At 41.4% G+C, this 20,902-nt stretch overlaps 1 protein-coding gene across 5 annotated transcripts in view; it reads left to right on the top strand.

The window, feature by feature from the left end:
* KCNK2 (potassium two pore domain channel subfamily K member 2) overlaps nucleotides 1-20,902 on the top strand; it is a 128,767-nt gene that overhangs the window by 50,304 nt on the left and 57,561 nt on the right. For 3 of the 5 annotated variants that reach the window (XM_010393593.4, XM_010393594.4, XM_010393595.4), the window contains exons 4-5: nucleotides 2,924-3,234; nucleotides 16,611-16,728. In XM_010393593.4, coding sequence (XP_010391895.1) covers nucleotides 2,924-3,234; nucleotides 16,611-16,728 — 429 coding nt within the window. Of the gene's footprint in view, nucleotides 1-257; nucleotides 572-754; nucleotides 1,210-2,923; nucleotides 3,235-16,610; nucleotides 16,729-20,902 lie in introns of those variants that run through there. The other 2 variants (XM_039569549.1, XM_039569548.1) reach the window with 2 other exon arrangements.

Genomic DNA, 20,902 nt, shown 5'->3' with positions numbered 1-20,902 from the left:
GCGAGTGTAGACCTCAGTGTAAACAGCTGACCCATGAATAGTGTCACAGGTGACAGATGACCAGGAAAAAGGGGAGTTAGCCTGCGGCAAAGACAGCAAGGATAATTTCAGGCTTTTTAGTGGCAGAAAGCACAGTTGAAGCAGCATTTCTGATGTATCTATCAGACTGAAATGGAAGAAGGCGGTGCGCAGGCGGTGCGTGCGATAGGAGAGCAGCTACCATCCCTGACTCCTAGATCCCACCTAGTTAACTCCTTGCAGCAGCACACCAGGCTGCCAAGCACCGGGTTAAAATCAGGCCGAACCGGGAAGGACGGAACCGCCTGGCCCTTCAGCCCCGCGAGGCTCCCCGGCGAGGGCCGAGGTGTCCCCGCTTCTCCCCTCTCTCCTGCTAATTCGGTGGCATTTCGGACAGTTCAAAAGTTCACGGGGAGGCTCTGGCGAGGCGGCCGGCTGTGGAGCTGGAGCGGGGCCCGCCGGCAGGTCCAGCCTCGCCGGCGGGGTTGGCCAGTGCCTTCTCCTCCCTCTCTCCCTCCTCGCTTATTTCCAGGCGAGACCTTGGTCTCCGCAGGTACCGCTCTGCCTCCCCCCGGCTCCCCTTTCATCTTTCCCCGGCCCCCGTGCAGCTTCTGCCGGCCGCCCAGCTGGGCAGCCTGCGCGGAGGGGCGCGCACCCCCGGCGGGCCGGGAGCGGCGCGGAGCGGCTGCCCACCCCCACCGGCGGGGGGCGCGGAAGGGGGCGCGGAGGGGCGGGGGGGGCGAGCAGCGGTGCGGCTGCTCGCCGCCCCACAAAAGGCACCGCCGGGCTCGGGCTGCTCCGCACGCCCCGCGCACCGGAGCGCGCACGGACACGGACACGCACACACAGGCACTCACACACACACGGACACGCTCGCACGCACTCACACACACGGGAGCGCCGCGATGTGCGATGCGCGATGCGCGACGTGAGGCACCTCGCACTACCCGGGGCCGGGGGGAGACGGCGGGATCCGCGTTGCCAGCCCGCCCGCCCCTGCCGCTCCCTCTCCTCCAGACCCATCCATCAGCCTCTTCCTCTCGGTCTGCTCCCGCCTTTCTTTTCTTTTCCTTTTTTTTTTTTTTAAATTTTTAATTTTTTTTAAAAATTTGCTCTAACTGTATCTACCCAAGCATTGAAAAAATGCCTGCCCGTGGAGCGAGGAGAGGGCACCGGGTCGGTAAATAAGAAGTGAGTACGAGCACAATGGCGTGCCTCCCCGCTCCCAGCCCTGCGGATGCTGCATGCGCCCCTGCTTCCCCCGCACCGGACCCCGGGATGCTCCCCGCGGCGGCCCGGGGCTCCTTTGTACCTTGCCTGGCTCCTTTCCCTTCCCTTCCCGGCCCCGCTCGCGCCGCGCCCCGGCTCCGCCGCCGGCCGCCTCGCCCCCGCGCCGCTCCCCGCGGCGGAGCATCCCAGCTGGCGGCAGCTTCCCGGGGGCTACCGGGGCTGCACCCCGCGGGGGCGGCGGGCGGCCCCCGGCGCATCTCACCGGCCGCGGGGAGGGGGCGGCGGGGCCAGCGGCGGAGCGGCGGTGCCCGGTGCCCGCTCCTTTGTTCGCCGCCGGCGGCCGCGGCGGTCGGCGCTGCTCCGGGAGGGCTCGGCGGCCCCGGCCGCCCGGGGGGCGCTCCCCGGCACCGGCCCTGGCGGCTCGGAGGGGCTCGGGGGCCGCCACGGGAGAGAAGGAGGCGGCGGGAAAGGGGCTCACCCCGCCAAGGTGCGGGACGGGGGGCTGTGCCCGACCCCCGGGTGCCCGTGGGGAGGGGGCCGGAGCAGTGGGAGGCGTGACTGCGACGCGCGTGGAGTGCCTGGCGCCCACCCCGCGGGCTGTGAGGGGTGCCCCGGGTCCTCGCTCGGCCCGGTCTGGGGCTGCCACTCTCCTCCCGACCCCTTCTCCCGGAGCCGCGGCGTGTGCCGGAGCCCGGCGGGCTCCCAGGTGGTGACTCTGTCAAGTACCACCGCCTTCCCTGCAGGGACGCATCCCATCTCCGCCGTCCTGTGGGAGACTTTCCTCTAGATGTAGATCTGAGCTTTCCCACCAGCGGCTGGAAGAGCTGTCTTGGCCATTTAAAACATACTGGTTATTCAAAACAATTTAAATATAACTTGTGTGGTCACTGCTGTGGCCATCTTCCCACAGGAGACCTTTACCTGCACTTGATGTGGAGGATTTTTTTTTTAGTGTAGTTACTGGTAGTCACATGAGTTATCCAAGTACTTGATTAACACACTCCGCTGCTCTTTTCCTAACCCGATGGGTTTCTGTAGCTGTAAATAGAAATACCTGCTCTAACAAATGCACGGCGCTTCCAGTAAGCACACATGTGTTGTAGCAGAGTTTTCTGAAAGGTGTAATCAATACACAATTAGCCCGTTAAGACCGGTATGATGAGCAATGTCTTATTTTTATGGCTGTGTCTGGGGAGTTTGGAAGTGATCATACAACTGTTCTCTGGCAGCATTTGTTGGAACATAAGACAAAATAGGTGAGACAGGGGAGGTTTTGTATTTTCTTCATACTTCTGTAACGCTGAGGTAGAACACAGCTGGAAAGCTGCTTAGCAGTGCTTGAGAGAACAGCAGACGTAAAGAATCTCTGCAGCAAAATACTACCTTGGAGTAATGTAATGAAATGCAAGGGTGTAGTGGAAATCTGCTTTTGGAAATGATTGAATATCATAAGGGGACAGACAGAAAATGTTGCAAATGTGCATATGCATGTAAAATGGATATTATTCAGAGCAACAGATCTGTTGTAAGCTATCATGGCATTAAGAGAAAGATTCAAGAGTTTAAGAATTCCATTTGGAAGCAACAGAATTCATGTAATCTCTTGGCAAGAAGTTTAGTTAACGAAATCTGAGTGGCACTGTAAACATTAACTTTCTTTTTCTGTTTTTGCCAGTGGCGGCACCTGACTTGCTGGATCCCAAATCGGCCACTCAGAACTCCAAACCAAGATTATCATTTTCTACCAAGCCTACCGTGCTTGCTTCACGGGAGGAAAGCGATTCGGCCATTAATGTTATGAAATGGAAGACAGTCTCAACAATTTTTCTGGTGGTAGTCGTGTATTTAATAATTGGAGCAACAGTATTTAAAGCCCTGGAGCAGCCTCACGAGACCTCCCAGAGAACCACCATTGTGATTCAGAAGCAGACGTTTGTATCTCAGCATTCCTGTGTGAATGCAACAGAGCTTGATGAACTGATTCAGGTAATCCATACCAAACCCCTCATCACCTTGCCTTAGAGGAACAAATTCTATATGGCAGTATTGCAGTGATAAGGGGCAAAACCTTTATAAGCAAAGCTCTGTATTGGCTGAGCGATGTAACGTGTTAAGACCAGAAGTTGAACATTTGCATTTTCATGCAAAGCCTCATGGTTGGAAAGCTATTGCTATTTTTAGGTCTGGTATGCTTGGTAGATGGCCTTTTCACTGAAGCCTCCCATTATGCTAATTAAATGATTATTCATCAGCAATATATATAATTAATAGTTCACAAAGGAATTGGTATATTGATTGTGCCTTACAAGTTCTGTCAATATTTGAAGTGCCTAATTCTGAGGAAGAAGCTACACCATCCATTGCCTTAAAGGACTCGTAATTTACTGTGATTTTATCAAGCTAGCTTTCCTTCCAGCTGTATGTTTCTTTATATTGATTTTGTTTTAAGTACAGGAAAGTACCATGGACTTCCTACTTTGATCTTAAATCTCAATTTTCTCTGCTTCTTAAAGGTACATCCACAAATGATGCACATTGGTGTGTTCCTACTAACATGACTTTACCCTTGCAGGTCACCTGCCTCAGAACCACAGGAAATATTTATTTGCAGTAGCACAGAACTAGATCGGGAGCCTTATAAATCCCCTTCCAACTTAAATCCCATCTTATGAATATCCAGTTGCACCGGAGGGAATAGCAGAGGGCTGCCAAATAACATCAGTTCTGGGCCTGGGACAATGAAACGGGAGGCTGGAGTGAACAGTCAAGAGTTGGCAAGGATTGACTCCTTCCTTAACAGTAGCCATGGGGCTGTCGGGGTCTACAGAGCCCAAGATGGGACAGGGAGAGGAGGAGAGGGTGTTGGACATCCAGACCATGGCGAGCAGGAACTCTGGATCATGCCAGATGCGTGGGCAGCAAAGATTTCTGGAGGTGTTTTTTGCCAGCAGATATGGCTGGGAGTTTAGAAGTTGAATTTACCTCTCTACACTGATCTACACTTGAGCATCAACATGGACATGTTTTTTTCAGTTTTAAATATAGAGTTCTGATGTGCTGAGTTATTTTTATGGTACACTACTTATGAGTTTTAAAGGTAAGCTGGGAAAATGTCTTGTATTTTCTGACTTCTCCCCTGCTTCATTGCTAAAATGTGTTCCAAAACTGCTACCCTTTAAATGCCTGTCAGACAGTTCCTGTCTCCATAAGTCTCGACCAGGCATGCCTGAGGAGATGCTGCTGATAGTGATTTAGATGCTGTGTAATAACTGTGCTCCAGTGGTTTGACCAGCAGAATGTGAGATAACCTTTCAGAGAAATATACAAGCACATTCTGATGAAAAATAACTCTTGTAGCTACTATAAATATCCTCCTATGAAATTTTTAGGTCAGATACTGTACTTGTGAAGATAAAAAAAGAAATTTTGAAGCCGTGTTATCTTACATCATCTGTGAGATGGACCTTAAGGCAAAAACTGTTGAAGTTTGCTCTGGAGTACTTAGATATTCTAGCATTTATGATTCTCTGCCCAGAAGCACAGATTGATAATAAAAAACCACTTCATCAGCATTCAATGCCCATTTGATGTTCAGTGTAAAATAAATAAGTTTCAGTACAATCATCAGAGCACAGATAACCATACCAGCATTAGCTTCCATCTCCACTAATGATCTTGCCACGACCAGAAAAACACAGGTGTGTGAACCACGGGGAGGTGACACAGCCTCCCACAGCACGCAGATGAGAGAGAATTGTGGGAAGAGTTTGCTCTGCTTGCTGTTGGGTTAAATGGAAAACTTAATTTGCCCATGTTCCCTTCTCATTGTCTGTAAAGAGAACCATGAGATGGAGGTAGGAATGTGCTGTTACACTCCTTTTATAGGAGAAGAGCTGGGGCACAGGGAGCCCATTTGGGTGCCTTGCTTTACGCAGAGTAAGTGTTAGTGAATGATATCATGTTGCCTAAGGGTTGGGAAATTCTGCTTGCCCAAAGTAGAACAGGACAGCAAAGCTAAAAGAGAGTCTCAAATTCACTTTTCCAGGTCTAGGCTGCTATTTTACATGTGGGGTCATATCTGTTCCCTAGTTGCTACTTTGTCACAGAAACTAAATTAGTGAAATACATTTTGTCTCTCTGGGATTATGTCTGACTGCTATTACAATATAATGCAGTGTTTCTTCAGTTTTCATTGGATGTCTGTATGAATAAAAATAAATAGTGTGTGTAAGGAAAAAGTAAATGTTATTTAAGAATTCACTGAAAGCTATAAAACTGAAAATTAATATGTACTAAAGTAGAAGGGAGCTGGAATGATTAGTCTTGTGTGAAGAAAATTACAGAGCTTACGGGCTGCAATGTGTTCTTTAATCAAGTATTTACCTTGAGTCAAACTATAATGAAATTCATTACAACTTTTCTTTTTGAACTTAGTATTCTGGGAATCCAGAAACTGTTTTGGCTCTTTCCTGCTAGTCATTGCTCAAGGTGCTTGTCATGCCAGGCTTTTTCAATCTTCACAAACTTCTGCTCTGCAATTTAATCCTTATTCTGAAGCAGGCTTGACTGTCCCAAGACTGTCCACTGGCAGTACAATATATGGTAGGTTTTTCAGGTGAGCACATTAGAGAGACTACTTGGAGAGCACAAATTCAGCTATAAAAAAGTACAAGTGGAAAGACAGTCCAGTTTGCCAACACCCAGGAGTCATGGAGTTTCCAGCACCTTGGCTGAAATCTTCCTTTTGTCACAAAGATGTCTAAAACAGTGTTGTGTGTTTCAATAAATACACACAGGATAGGGATTTTTCCATTCCTGTCTTCTCCATCCTTATTTTCTCTCACCAGTCTCCAAAACCCCAAAACAACAACATATACTGTTGCCAACTTTTCAGGTTTATTCCCTGGGTTTTGAGTTCCTGAAACTTTGTATTGTCACACTGATTGTGTGGCTCCTCTGAGTGTACTAGGTGAGAATTATGCTTTTATAGACATCATATATTTTATATAGATGAAAAATATGGGGCAACAGAGAGCTGCTATGCAGCCTAGAAAATGTGCAAAGTTAATGAAATAGAGTGCTCTGATGATGGCACTGAGGTAGATTCAGCTGCCTCAGAAAAAGGACCTGTGTTTTCCTCATAACTTTTCAGCCTAGTCCAGCAGTGTTGTTCCCATGCTGACAAAAAAAGGACATGGTCTTCATGACCTCCTCTGTCTCTGACTTTGCTGGTCCAGTGTTGCAAATCTCTTTCAATCTAAAGCACTTCAGTTGCTTGTTGCCTCACTGTAGCAGAATATACCTGCAATGAACCACAGCAAGGCAGGACCCTGGGAGGTATATCCAGGTACATAATTCCTCTGCTTTTTGTGAGCACTTCTATTTAGTAGCATATTAAAAATGTGCAGAAGTCATGCAGAGCATATTTATGCACCCAAGAGACCAGTTTTTCCAGGCAATTTCAGCTCCTTTTGCTGTAGCCTGAAGCCAGTATTACCAACAGCGTTAAGTGCATCACTGGATGCTGTCCCAGTGGTGCTGAGGTGGGCAGTGCACAGCACTCAGTGGTGGTATATCTAAATTTACAACTAGAGAAATATCCCAGGAGGGAGGCTTGTGAAAGTACAAACACTACCTGGGTGAGTAATGAGAATACAACAGAGTAGCAAGCTGTGTATGGTCTGATGCTAAACTTCACTTTTTAAAAGTTTCAGTTGGAAGGTCTTGCAAGGATCTCACTTATTAACAGATGAGAAAGCCTTGGTTTGGTAAAGGTTATGTGTGATATCTAATATATTATAAAGCTGCAGAAAGAAACGTGGCCAGATTCTTTCCTACTGTTTCTTCTTTTGGAAGAAGAACACACTGCAATTCATCACGAATGATGTTTTGGTTTCTCTGTCTGTGCCTGCTCTCAACTTGGCCCTGCCATGCAACGCAAAGTAACTGTCAGGTGACAGAATAAAAGAGTAAACATAGTTCAGACTGTGTAGATTTAATGTATATGTGACAAAACATATAAACCTCGTCTTCTTTTACACTAAGGATTTTTTATGTCTTCTGTCCAACAATTTTTCCCTCTCCACTGAGCTTTTTGTTGGTAGAAGCCGATAGAAACCTGGGAGTAATCCAGCTACATGCACAAATAACAATGAGCATTAAAGAATGAAATAATTCTCTAACTGGAGCTCTTGTATCTAATTATTTCAATCTACTTCTAATTTTCTTTTAGTTTGTTGACTACTTCCTACAGCAAGCTTACCACTAAACATTTAAAATGTTAGAGACATCTTTCAAACTCAGATGAACAAAATGTATTGCCAGGAACCTAGAAAAAACTCCTGCTATATTTATAGACCTGTGCATGGTAACAAATGTAAAGAGACCCTGGGTTACACTGCTGATGTTCAGGTGGCACTCATGTCCTCATGCAGTGCTGTGCAGCCACGAGATGCTTGTGTCTTCCTTCCTGACATCTCCTGGGGTTGTGTCTGGGAGCAGGTGAGCCTGACTGAATATGATATTCAGCAACATCATAAAATTGTCATTACTGTTGTTTCATACACCTCATTCCCTCTATAGGATCTTGAATATCCTGTGGAGGAAATAAGGTGCGTGAAAAACCAGTGAATTAGCTTTCTCCTTGCCCAGAACTCATGTTGTTCCTAGGACGCAAGAATGCGGCCAATATTTTGTGTTATGGGATGTATTGGCAATGAGAAGCAATGGTTTGTCTCCCTGCCAAAGAAAAAACTGATTAAAAAAAAAAAAAGAGAAGAGCTTTTTATGTAAATACCACCTAATTATATATTACTCAGCGGTTATTTGTCTATGTTAACCTTTTAAAACCAAAATGGAAAAAAAAAATTCCTTTTAGTACCCAAGCTAGTTTTTTAATGCATTGCTTTGCATTCAAAAATGGAAAATAAGAAAAATTTCAGTTATATTATCTTAAATATCTAGAATATCCCAGCTAGCTGGTGTGAATTATTATAGTTATCTTAGTGAGTTAATTCTGAAAATTAATAAAGAGTTTTCAAGTAAAGATACAATGGAACATAAGTTAATAATAATAATAATGCTTTCTTCTTTAGCAGAAAGATCCTTCAAATATATTTATTCTGAAATGCTAACAAGTGAAAAAAATACTATTGTACTAAACAGCACAATCTTTTAATGTGTTCCAAGCGCTGTGTGTGGTAATTCCTGTCTTATATAGCTTTCATTTTGAAATCTGAACAAGTTTTCAGGGTGCTGCACCAAGCTGTCTCAGCAGTAATACTCCTGTAGGGTTTTAAATCCAGCCCCTTTCAGCATACGTGGCTTCTTCTGAAAACTGAATGCCCACAAAAACGTGCTTGCATTTAAAATAAACAGAAATAATTAATGAGCCACCAGGATTAGCTGAATTCACTTGGATCCCAAAAGTTGGTCTTCTTGAGTTCTATGTGGGCTTGTGGCTAACGTGGGGAGAACAGCTCTCCGTGCAGGGGTCCACAGTTATGTGCCATTCCTGTTTTCATCTCACATTTGTGTCAGCTGCATTTCCCCTTTTTTTTCCATTCAGTTCTCAGATCATGAATGAGACCAAAATGGGGATTTTTTTTTTTTTTTTAATCTCCCTTGAGGACAAATGCTTTTTTTTCTTCTTTATCTCTCTCTTGAGGGAAGCCTGACATAATTATGAATGACATGGGCGCAGTGTTTCTTTCTTCAAACTGGCATCACCAGGAAGTCATCATGGCTTATGTGACTAATTTCTTGTAAAAACATTTTACTTTAAAGTATGTATTTGCTGCAGCTTCATTTTTATAGTTGAAGGTAGGTAGCTACGTTAAGTTGCACCTCTACCAGTAGCTGATTTTGTCTCTTTCACAGGCTTCTTCACATCTTGCATTGTAGCCCCAAGAAAATTATCGTGGAAAAAAATAATTTTTCAGGAATATATTGTTTGATTTCAATGAGATAAGCTCCTTGAAGCCTAAATTATGTAGAAAATTGTTAAAATAAAGTAGATGGGAAAACACAGATGCAAAGTCCTTGTTTTCAGACAAACCCAAAATTTATTTAGACAAGATTAAAATTTATTAACTAAACCTATTAAGCTCAAATAAAATTTTATTAATTCTTTGAATCACAACTTTTGTAGACATTTTCAGTCCTGTGAGCTGTAGCTTACGGGTCCTCTAAGCAGGAACTTTCTGAGGTAGTTTGAATGTACAAGTTTAAACCCTAAATATTCTTAGTCTCTCCTTTTGCATTCCTTCCAGACTCTCAAAAGAAAACAGGAACCATCACATGTCAGGATCCTAGCCTGGAAGCATCACTTATGCTTTGTAAAACTTGAAGCCTTGAAAAGATTGATAGGCCAGCATAGAAGAAATTGAGGCTGCAGTATATTTTATTTATTTATCTGAGGATCCAAAATACCATTGCATCAGTTTTTTAATGTGCCATCTGCATTTCAATTATGAAGCTCATGACAAACTGCAGATACGAGCAGCAGAGCTGCCTGTTGGTGGTGTTTTCAAGGCAATGAAAAAAGAAATGAAGGACTTTCAAAGCAGTTAAAACATGAGGCACAGGAACTGTAGTTTGAGTTGTTGGCCTGTGCGTGTGTCTGTCCTTAGTATGGTGTCTGCCCATCAGAGCACTTGGCTTATGTACTCTTAACTCTAGGTGTCCTGGCAGTCCTAACTCGTACAGCAGCATCATGTGTCTCTTTTCCTCTTGCTGTGTCTGTGTCTCCTTTCTGTTTCACTCTGCTCAGAAATAAATGTTTGAATGCAGTTGTCTCCTTCCTCACTCCACCAATTCTACCTGAATCCCCAGATCAGAGAAATATATATTAAATGAAAGATCTCTGTGAAAGACCTTTGATCACACCGTTACCCAGACCTTTCTTCCCCACAGACACCCACTTGCTGTGGTTGGGTCTGGATGGGTTGCAGAAGCCCTTGGGTTCTGTGTACTACTTGCTCAGGTTCCTGCTGTTCTCCCTCTTCTGATTCTGTACTCAGCTCCTGGAAGAAGGGATTTTTTTTTTGCCAAACTTTCTCTTGTCTGGGAGCATTTCCTCCAGGGACAGGACAGCTCCATTTTCTGTAGCCATTTTCTACATATTAATTAAACCAAAAGGATTTTTGTAAAGTGGTTTTTATCCTTCATGAGCATTATTTGGGGGGAGAATAACAAATAAATTTTAATTGCCCTTGTCACTTCTTTGTTCAAGCAGATTGGTCTCAAACTTTTTTTGCTGCTTCTGGTGTTGAGACCCGTAAAGATTTCATTTCCTTCAGATGAAGAGTTTTATAGGACCTAGAACTTAGCTTAGCCTGATTGCATCTGAATGCCAGCTTTTGTCTTAGAAAGGGTGGCAGATATGACTCATTAGTAAGTCAGTTCTGCTGAACAGCTGTTTGCATAATTCTTTCAGTCTGTAATCTCAAGAAGCAAAGAAAAACCTTCTTCCCTGAACGTGTATGTGTATATACATGCATATATATGTGTATGTACACACAGAGAACTTATATACTTAGAAACCCATGGGGTTTGTAATACATATTTAGAAATAGAAATGTTTTTTTGTTACGTTTCTGCATGTTTTTAGTTTGAGTAGTTGTGAAAGAGAGTGAAAAGAGTACTTCAGTTCTTCAGCATGTGGGGTACTAGTCTCCAGTGTAGAGTATACTCATACGTTATAAAAACCAAAAAGAAAAAACAAGGAATCACAGAACTATAATACAAATATTATTGCAATCTCTTTCAACATCAAGGCCCAAAACCGTGTGTTTTGAGGCTGGAGAGTTGTTTGCTAAGTGTTAAAAGCATCCTGGTGTGCCTTTGAACTGAGAACTATGATTTCCATTCCTTGTAAACCAAAGCTGAAATAAAAACACAGGACTTGAGCAGTAGCTGGGCCATATGAGATGTATCTTTATACATGTAAAGGGAGAGTGCCCTTGTCAAATGGCAGCAGAACTATGGCAGTTAAGGAAGAAATCCAGGCTGAAAAATGGTTTTCAGAAACTTTGAGACACATCTGACTTTTTGACATCACTTTTCAAGTGACTGCCAGGAAGTACAAGCTAACTCCTGGCAAGCTGGGTAGCGAAAGAAAGCACGCACTGGATTTTATCAGAAGCATAATTTGAGGTGCTTCTATTTTAATCTTCCGGTAGAAGAGCTGAGAGTAATGAACTGTTGTGTTACATCATTTCAGAGAATGAAGTGACTGGAAGATGGTACAAAAACATGTATTCAGAGCCTGGTGTGGAACAAGGAGATGAGCATTGGAGTGACTGGTTTGACACATACTTATTTCTGCCTGATTTCCATGTAAGACAACAGTTGACTACCAGAGGCCAGCCTTCACACTTTATAACCTCTCCTTATTTTCCTGAGTCTCTGCAGACCCACTTAGTGGATGCAGCTCTCTGGCCAGCAGGCTGGCTTTTGTCAGTCAATGCCATAGACTCCTTGCAAGGATAAAATCCCTGACCTAGAATTGTCTTCTGTCCTCAGAAAATGACGGTGCTGTTTGAAAGACTGTTTTCTCTCTTGTTTTGACAGAAGAAAAGTCACAGTATTCTATGTCCTAATCTGCAAAGCAAAGTTCAGCATGGCCTCTACAGAGAGATGCCTGCATGAACACAGGAATAACACAAAACTGCACAATTTATTGACCAGGAAGCTTTTCTAAATTATATAGGAAATGTAAAACTGACATTGAATCAAAATGTGATTTGTGTTGTCACTCTCCTTTCCCCAGTGTTCTGATTTCAAGCAAAAAAAGTATGTTGTGAAAGCAATGCTTGTGTGCTTTTGGAGCTCTGGTCATGCCTGACCTCTCCACTCTGAGCTCAATCGTCTCTGCCTCTTTTCTCTGATACTCTGCTAAAGCTTGTTCCCAAATGTGGCTGCAAAGCCAAGTAGCTGGGATGTGTGGGTGTAGTGCAAGTGAGGACTTGATCTCAGACACGCTTCACGTCTATCCTGAGATACAGTACAGAGGCAGTCTAAGAATTCACCTAATTCAAAAAATAGGAATTTTCTAAAATTTTTAAATCTTTCAAAATTTTGTCTCAATTCTCTTCACTATCAAAAAAAAAGGGCCTGATTTTTTTTCACCATTATGAAGATCATTAAAGAAGAAAAACATATTACTACAAGTATAACCATATTCTATTATTTTAAAAATCATTGTGCAGAGAAGCCTTGATTGGGTGCCATGTTCTGGGTGACCCACCCTCTGCTCAGTCCTCAGTCACCTCATATGAAACAAGTACTAGGCAAAGCTCTGGAAGAAGGTAATGCAAGCAAAATAATCTGCATAATTTAAGAATTTAATCTGTCCACATCCCTGTTCTAATGTTGACTGGTTCTGTACTGTTGAAGCAAACTGATTTTTAAACCAATTCATTTTGTATATGGAATAAAAACCTAGAAAAATTGCCACTGAGGAGGTCAGTTAACTTTAATACTGGAAAATAATTTTGATAAGTCAAGAAGTTCCCATGTTAAGATCACACAAAGTGTTTAAGCGCTGCACGGTATGATGACTGTGCAGATTATATAGAATTTTCATAATTCTGCCTTTAGATTCAAAATGCACAGAGTTACTGTCACTAATGTGTCAGTCAGGATAAGCCAAAGATCTCAAGTGACAGAAAGAATTGAGGGAGGGAGGGAGGGAGGGAGGGAGGGAGGAAGGAAGGAAGGAAGGAAGGAAGGAAGGAAGGAAGGAAGGAAGTCAGTCAAACTCATGACAAATGAAGTTTGCTGTAGTAGTAAGGCGTCAGTCAAAAAAAGAGGCTGACGACCAAGAATTAAGGTGTCAGAGAACTGAATGTGACAGCTGTGACAGTGAGCAATAAGCCTGCTACTTGAGGGCTAAGGCTGACATGCTGGCCCTCAGTGAAGTTAGTGGAGCCTTGGTTTTTATTCCGGGCTAGTGAAGTGTTAATATCCAATCCTCCAGGTAGGTTTGTACGGTGGACATAGGAAATTACCCTGAAATTAGTGCCCTGAAATGTACAAGTGTTAGGAGATATGCAATAAATTATTTTCTTCTAAAATTTTTCTTGGGAATAGTCTTGGATGAGGATCTTCTTAGCTAAAGAAGGCTAAAACTGACCACACTAAGAAGAAAAGTCATCCTCTGATCCAAAGAACTGAAAATGCAGTCATCCTTCCTGAAAAATCTGCAAGCAACATTCAAAGACATTATGAGACAGTAGTATAGACCTCAGTAAAGCAATAACCTTACCCACCTGTCACTTTTGTTAGTCAGGAGGACTCTTCCAGATGACTCTGAAGGAATAAAATGCAGCAGCTTTATTAGTATCTATGTCTGGCTTCTCCCAACATGGTCACAGCCCAGGAGAAAGCATAACATTTGTGTGTTTGAAAACAACAGCCCAGTGATGATGAGGTCATCATCTAACCCTTTATGACTAAAACTGTGCTTAAAACAATCCATAAATTTACAAATGTGAATCAGTAAATATACAAAGAAAGTCAATGAGAAATACTGGCAATAAAAACCCCCAACTTATATGTGATATACAACAGATTTGTTTAAAAAGGTGAATATTTTGTTTAATAAGAAAACATCTTTAATTCGGAAAGAAAGAGAAAGCTGAGGGGTCTGTAAGATCATTAATTTCTTGAAGGAGACAAATTAGAAATTGCTATTCAAGTGTTCCTTATAACATAAGAACTTACAAAATTACTTTGAAGTACATACAAACTCTCAGAAGGGAAATGCTTTTTAAATGATCCACAAGTAATTTGCAGATCTCACTGCCACAGAATGACTTGGCTCCTAAAATACAAGTGAGCTCCAAAAGAAGTTAGAGAAATTAATGGTAAAGCAATTCACCCAAGCCAATCTGAACACCATGATGCAGATGCAGCCTCCTACTCAGAAAGTCCCTAAAAGTGTGCATAGTCAGAACTTAGGAGGCTGTACGAAAAGGAAGCATCTCTGAAAGCAGCCCTGATTATTTTCCTGATTAGCAGTTGGATAAAATCAGAGACATAATAATAGCAGCTAATTGTCTTTTGTAGCCATCTGTTGTGCTTTGGGCAGTTTTGGGTTAAGTTGTATTATTTTTTTCCTGGAAAAATATAGGTATGGTAGATGAAGTCAGGAAATGCATAGCTGTAGTGGGTCTTTGAGCAGTTTCGATTGGAACACCTTTCGTATAAAAGGCCTTGAGGTACATACGGCTTCAAAAATGTGCAGTGATGATAAAAGCCCTGAAAACATTTTGCATCTGGATTTGTATAAAATTTGGTCTTGCTAGACTGCTTAAACAGGTGCATTGCTCTGGGTAGCGCCGTCATCCAATACAAGAAACTGTAATGGAACAAGAATGGTTCCAAAAAATTACATTGATCCCATGCTCTATCATATGATGTCCTCACTCCAGGGCGTGTTCCCATGTGCAGGTACCAGGACTTGTGACAGCCCTTTTCAGTCCCCTGAAATGTGACAGTGCTCAGGCTGTACTCAGCATGCTCTGTATAATGCAGCACACTGGGCTTTGTAAATCAAAGGAATATCTGTGTTGTGTAAATTATAAAATCAATTCAATGGAGGGTTTTCACTCTCCTTAGTCTGATGTGTCCCTTCTTACGCAGATGGAAACACCTGTCAGTACCAGTGCTGCTGTATTTGCTCCTGCCAAGTTGTACATCTTGTACAAATGCAGAAGAAGATTTATCCTTCCAACACAAAGGAAAATTAAACTCTCTCTTCCCCCTCACTTCTCCCATCCTTTTTCCTTTCTCAGTAGGATTGAGAATTACACTTCTTCGATGTGTGCCTGTTATTAAAAAAAAAAAAAAAGCCCTAAAAAAAAGTTAAAGTGAAAGCTGTTAAAAGTCTGTGTAAAAATACCCCAGCCGGCTTTCTGTTGACAACCCTGGATGGTGGAAATTGTTTAGGTTTGGCAGCAAGATCCCTGTGGCTGCAGAGGGGCAGCAGTGGACTTCAAAATGGTTACTTTGTGCATCTGAGCTTTGAAAATGGCCAACTGGAAATGTTGGATTTAAGTTGGATTTAAGTTGGATTTAATGTTGGATTTAATGTTGGATTTAAGTCCCACAATAAAAAAATAGATGTCCTAGTTAATCCAGCATTCATTACTTCATAATTTCTGTCCAGATCAACAGTGCGGGAATTGTTTAGTAACACAAATGTTCTAATTTGCAAATTATCAACGTATTTTGGGACTAAAAAAAATTATTGCTACTGTACAACACTGTTCCTCTGCAACAGACTGCTCAAATGGAAGATGGTTCTGGTCTGTCCTATCACTGAATATATTTATGTACCTAATGATTGTTGGACGTCTTGCCAGACAGGAACTATTAGTTAGTTAAAATGCTCATTTTCATTTTGTGGTATTGCTTCCTCTGTTGTTCTTTTGTTAGACACCAATAATTTTTATAAGGATCATGATTAGAAATAAATCATGTTTTAAAGTTTTAAAGTTCCAGAATGAAATGCAGACTTACATTCTTTGAAATATTTATTGCAAGTCTAAAAATACTTTTTCCTGGTGTGTATTGTTTAACTCAAATACCAGTATATATCTGCAATCGTGATATGACAAAACAGGAATACATTTTGTAATAAGAATTTACAGTAGGTGACACTGCTGTAAGAGGAAACCTTTATTATTTCTTGAGACTATGAAAATGTCACTAGTGGCAAGCTTGTTGATTTTAGTTGCTAGAACTGAATTTTTTGAGAACCTTTCTGAAGTACATAGTTGTATGGACATACATGTTTGATATTTGACTGATTTTTTTGTTGCTAGAGTGAAAGTTTTATAATTGTATGTGTAATTTTTTAAGTTATTGAATTATCTGTTATACAAAAGTGTTTTCTTTAATTGGAATTAATCTGATACAGAAGAGTGCATGGGCATTTTTTCTTGGTGTTTTTAAATGACTGTTTTTAAGAAGTCCATTTGCTTGCCTAACACAACACAGGAACATTGTGGGAAACTCTTATCATAAATTTTGTCTAATGCATGTTTTTCTTCACCAAACACTTGCAGCAGTAAAAATACCTGTATTTGCCTTCTAACTAAGATAGTGATGTAACAGATATTGTGGATTTTGCATTCTCCCTAATGATCTGGACTTTACAGCTCTTCTGAATTGCCTGGAGTGGCTGCTGAAGAATAAATTGTAGCCTGACTGAGTGATAAAGCTCAAGCAGATCAACACAAATCGTTTTCTGGTTTAATGCTTGGATCAAATAAGTGATGTAATCAATTTACTGTGTGATGTATACGAATACAATTGCTTCATGAATATTGACAAAAATCTTTTTAAACTTGCAGCAAGTAGTGGCAGCAATAAATGCAGGAATCATACCTTTAGGAAACACATCTGCTCAGATCAGTCACTGGGACTTGGGAAGTTCCTTCTTCTTTGCTGGCACTGTTATTACCACCATAGGTAGGACACAGCTTATTATCTTTTTATGGTCAATGAGCTGAAACTCTTTTGATTTCCAGTGTTTGCATATATTTGTTAATGGTAAATCTTCCAAATCTTCTGTTTTAAGTAGAGAGTTACTTTCCAGCTGCATGACAGAAATAAGGAGCCCTTGCTGAGTGATTTTTCTGTAGAAAAAAAATGTTTCTGTATATTTCTGTCAGGTGACTGGAAGAGGTTGTGGAAACATTTTCTGGGGGGAATTTGGTCAACTGTACAGTCACAAGTGTTAAATAGGGCATGATTTAAAGCACATGTGCAGTAAACCTTGACTGAGATGTATGGAATTTAAAGTCTGTGCTCTCCTGTTTGGTATTGTTATTTTCTCTAAATTCTGAAAGAGCCACTGTCCCTCTGAGCAGGTGTAAAATGAAGCAGCTTTTGATATTTCAGTTTCTTCCCTTTGATTACAATACTGTACAAATGGTATGCAGTTAAAAAATGTAATGTAGCTCATGGCTCACAAAGGGGCATTCACCAAGATAGATGGAAATTTGAAGATGAAATCATGAGAAAAAAAAAAAGAGAAATGCATTACGAGAGTAATGTATAAGGAATTGTAACATGGTTGCAATAATTACCACTATTGTGATGGAAGAGGATGTTCTTTTCAAGGGTTGTCTGTACCTTTTTTCTTTCATTATATAGAAGTGCATAAGTAGCGTAATTTTTGTGTTTGAATATATACGTCTGTATGTGTATGTATAAATATTATGCCTGTAGAATGTTTTTCCATGTCTAGAGTAACTGAAACACAGATTTAGTGAAAACAACCACTGAAACTCTTACCTCCTTGATTTGTAGCAAACTTACTGATTTTACAGTAGCACCTCCTCACAGTGATGAAAAGCCCCAAGTATTGAAAAATCTAATTAAAGTTAAAGATTATAACCAAAAAAAGCAAGAACTTTGAAAGGATAGTTTTGTGATCAGTCTTATGTTATCCTCTTTGGACAACACTAAAATTTATGTTGTAAGCATCTATGGTCCTGTAGAAAGCGCATAATAGTTGTTTACCTTCCCAATAAGGATAAAAGTTAACATATGAAAAGGAATTAAAAGTTCAAAAATTATTTAAAAGCAGTGGAACATTTTGTCTCACTATCTTTTTTCCAAGTAAAACTAAGGTTTTTCTAAATCAAAGTGTTTCCTGATTTAATCTATTGACCTGATTCTATCAAAACATGTGTGAGTCCGGCGTAGAAGAGAGCAGGGAATCTGCAAAGGCATCCAGGCCTGTGATCCACTGTTCCCAAGAGGCAAGATAACCCAATAGGAAATGCATTTGAAAATTAGTATTTCAGGTCATTTCTGCAAACCAGAGTTGTCAGAAGCAGGTCACACTAGGCAACAGTAAATATTTGTTTCGGGTTTTGTGATAGCAACATGAGAAAAAATGGATGAAGAAAGTCTTCCATAAAATATTTTGGGTTTGGAGTGACTGGGTTTCTTTCATCAGGGACCCTTTGTGATGGGAAACTCCCAGTCAGTTGCACTTTTGAGCTTTTCTCAGGATCCAAGGACAAGAAGCTTATATGAAAGCTGTAGTGGTTGGCGTTGTCTTAATGCTGTGAACCATGGTTCACAGGGCTTGTGGTGTGACAGAAGGTGGGGCTGTGGTGAAAAGCACTTGGAAAAGCAAATTACCTGGGAAAATGGTGGCAAACAGAACAGCTGGGTGTGCTTTCCCTTATTCTTTGTGTTATTATGTGCCAGCAAGTGATTTTGTGTTCAGAACTACCTTTTTGTATATGAGTTACTTTTTGAAAGTGAAGGCATTCCTTCCAGTTAGGGGCCATATGGTAACAATAATTCAATTTCTCAAGAGAGTGAAAATGTGGCTTATGAGCATCTCCAGAGATTTGCCACAGGTTTCAGATAAATGCTACAGATATCTTCTGTGGACAAAGACAGGACCTTATAAATTCATAGAACAACTTTACAGAAATAATTTGCAAACGAGGTTTGATAAATATGAATAAAATTTGTAAATATTTTGTCCTTTAGTCTGTATACCTTAAGAAGTACCTGCAGATGAGAAAAGGGATTACTACCTTTAGAGGCAGTGATAGCTTTCCAGTGTCGCAGCAGATTTTGTAGCTTTCCAAACCTCTTATTTTACCATATCACTTAGCCCACACTCTTCTTGGTGATATCTCGGAATCTAAGACATTCAAATGGAACTGGTGGTCTATGAATAGAATGTCTCAAACCTTTCTTTAATGAAAGCAAAGCCTTTCTTTATCAGCAGTAGCACTTGCACCCCACAAATATTTGGTTTCTGGGGAGAGAGGATAATAAATAAAGCCTTTAGCATCTGCCTAAGCAATAAGTTATTGTCTTGCAATTACTGTTATTGTTGTATCCCAGTAGTGTCGAACATCGACATGAAAAATATTGACTGTCTGTTTTGGTGGCTGCTGGCAGCAGATTAGAGCCATCTTCTGGATCTCCTGTAGGTTTCTGAAAGGCACTCTGGTGGTGCCATTACATCTGTAGAGTTCCAAAGCCAGCTCACAAAAGCAGAGGCAACACTACAGAAAACGTGGCTTAGTATTTATGTGACATTTTTTGAAGTCTGTTATAATCCTTCATGCTACCTAATAAATATTACAGTGCATAATATAAAACGAGCAAAATCAGTTTGAATGGAATATGATGTGATACTGCTGCTAGATCTTTTCTAAAAAGTGGATTTAGTTGAGAGTCATAATCAAACAATTTCACAAGGATTCTTTAGAACAGATCCTTGGGTTTAGCTTTGCATTTACTACTGTGCTACAGCACAGAACTTGTTTCAGGAAGGGTTGTAGCTTTGACTGGCTCAGTTGGGTGTTCTTGCTTGTGAATATGTTTCCAGAACAAATATACCTCATCTCAACAAAGAAACGTGAAATTACATGATTATTAGTCTGTGCATATAGAATGGTTTCAGACAGTCTCTAACAGGGAAAAGGGTAGCAGAGTGAAATAGTAATATGAAATTATCTATGAAAAATATTGTTGCATTGTTCCCTGGGATACTGTGCATACTGCAAAGTACAAAAGAACCTCTTTTTTGTCTACCTGAAAATGTCATTATCGAGTCAGTCCTCTTCTAAGATAACATGACCAAAGAAAAGAAAAAAAGAGGGTTGAGGAGAAAAGCAAGAAAAATGGTAACTTAATCATAAAGCTGGAGATAGTGCTGAGGAGGAGGGAAAAATAACCTTTAGGTCTCCTCTTTTTATTCTGAGAGCTTGTTGCTGGCACTGTGCATGATTTGTAACCTCTGGATCATTTCCTTCAATAGGTAGCTGAACTCAGAAATGGGCCGACAGACATAACCTGGACATATCCCACTTCCCCCCAGCCTTATATTTTAGGGGCGGGGAAGGTTTTACATTGGCAGCAGGGTAGAAAAGCAGACCTGTCATCTTGAAGCTTGAGACCTGTATCTAGAGAAATGAAAAAACAAAGAAGACATGCCAAGGCCTTGAGCTCAGCAGTTGTTTTCCCAAATGTCTGGCTTCTCAGCACATAAAAAACATGGAGTCCTCTGTAATAGCAGAAACTGTATTACAAGAACCTCTACTAGTCTGCTATGGATCTTCAGCTAAAAGAGATGAATTATTTCCACTGTTATTCCAGCCAGCCTGTAACGATTTTTTCAAGCACTGCAAGGTAGACACATGGGAAGAGTATTTATTCAGCCTCTTGGAAGATGGAGTGTCTTGGATGGCAGTTGGGAGTGCCAGCAACCTTGCTGATAGCTGTGGTTTGCCAGAGTCCATCCTTTCAAACAGAGCTCCTTTAATGCCTTAGCACTCGAGGATGCATTGCAGCCCTATTGATGTCCAAATCCAGCACTTGCTAAAAATTTGGTCTACAAACCCAAAAAGGAAGAACACATCATTTCTTTTTGTCCTTCTCCACTTTTTGTTGTCACCAGCCCTTGATTTTCGAATGTAAACTTCTCATGTTCACTGGAAACTGAACCTCCTGAGAAGTTCATTTATGACTAAAGTCTTTAATTTGGGTTCATGCAGCTAGCTATGGGAACATGGGGGCTTGGGCTCCAAAAGCCTAGCAACCATTATTAAAGTGTGCAAAGGAATGTGAATACTAAAAAGAAAAAGAAAAAAACAATATATAT

This window comes from Corvus cornix, chromosome 3, assembly GCF_000738735.6.
Source record: "Corvus cornix cornix isolate S_Up_H32 chromosome 3, ASM73873v5, whole genome shotgun sequence".
Lineage (NCBI taxonomy): Eukaryota > Metazoa > Chordata > Aves > Passeriformes > Corvidae > Corvus > Corvus cornix.
The sequence above is the reverse complement of the archived record's forward strand: the minus strand, read 5'-3'. Positions and strand labels throughout refer to the sequence as shown.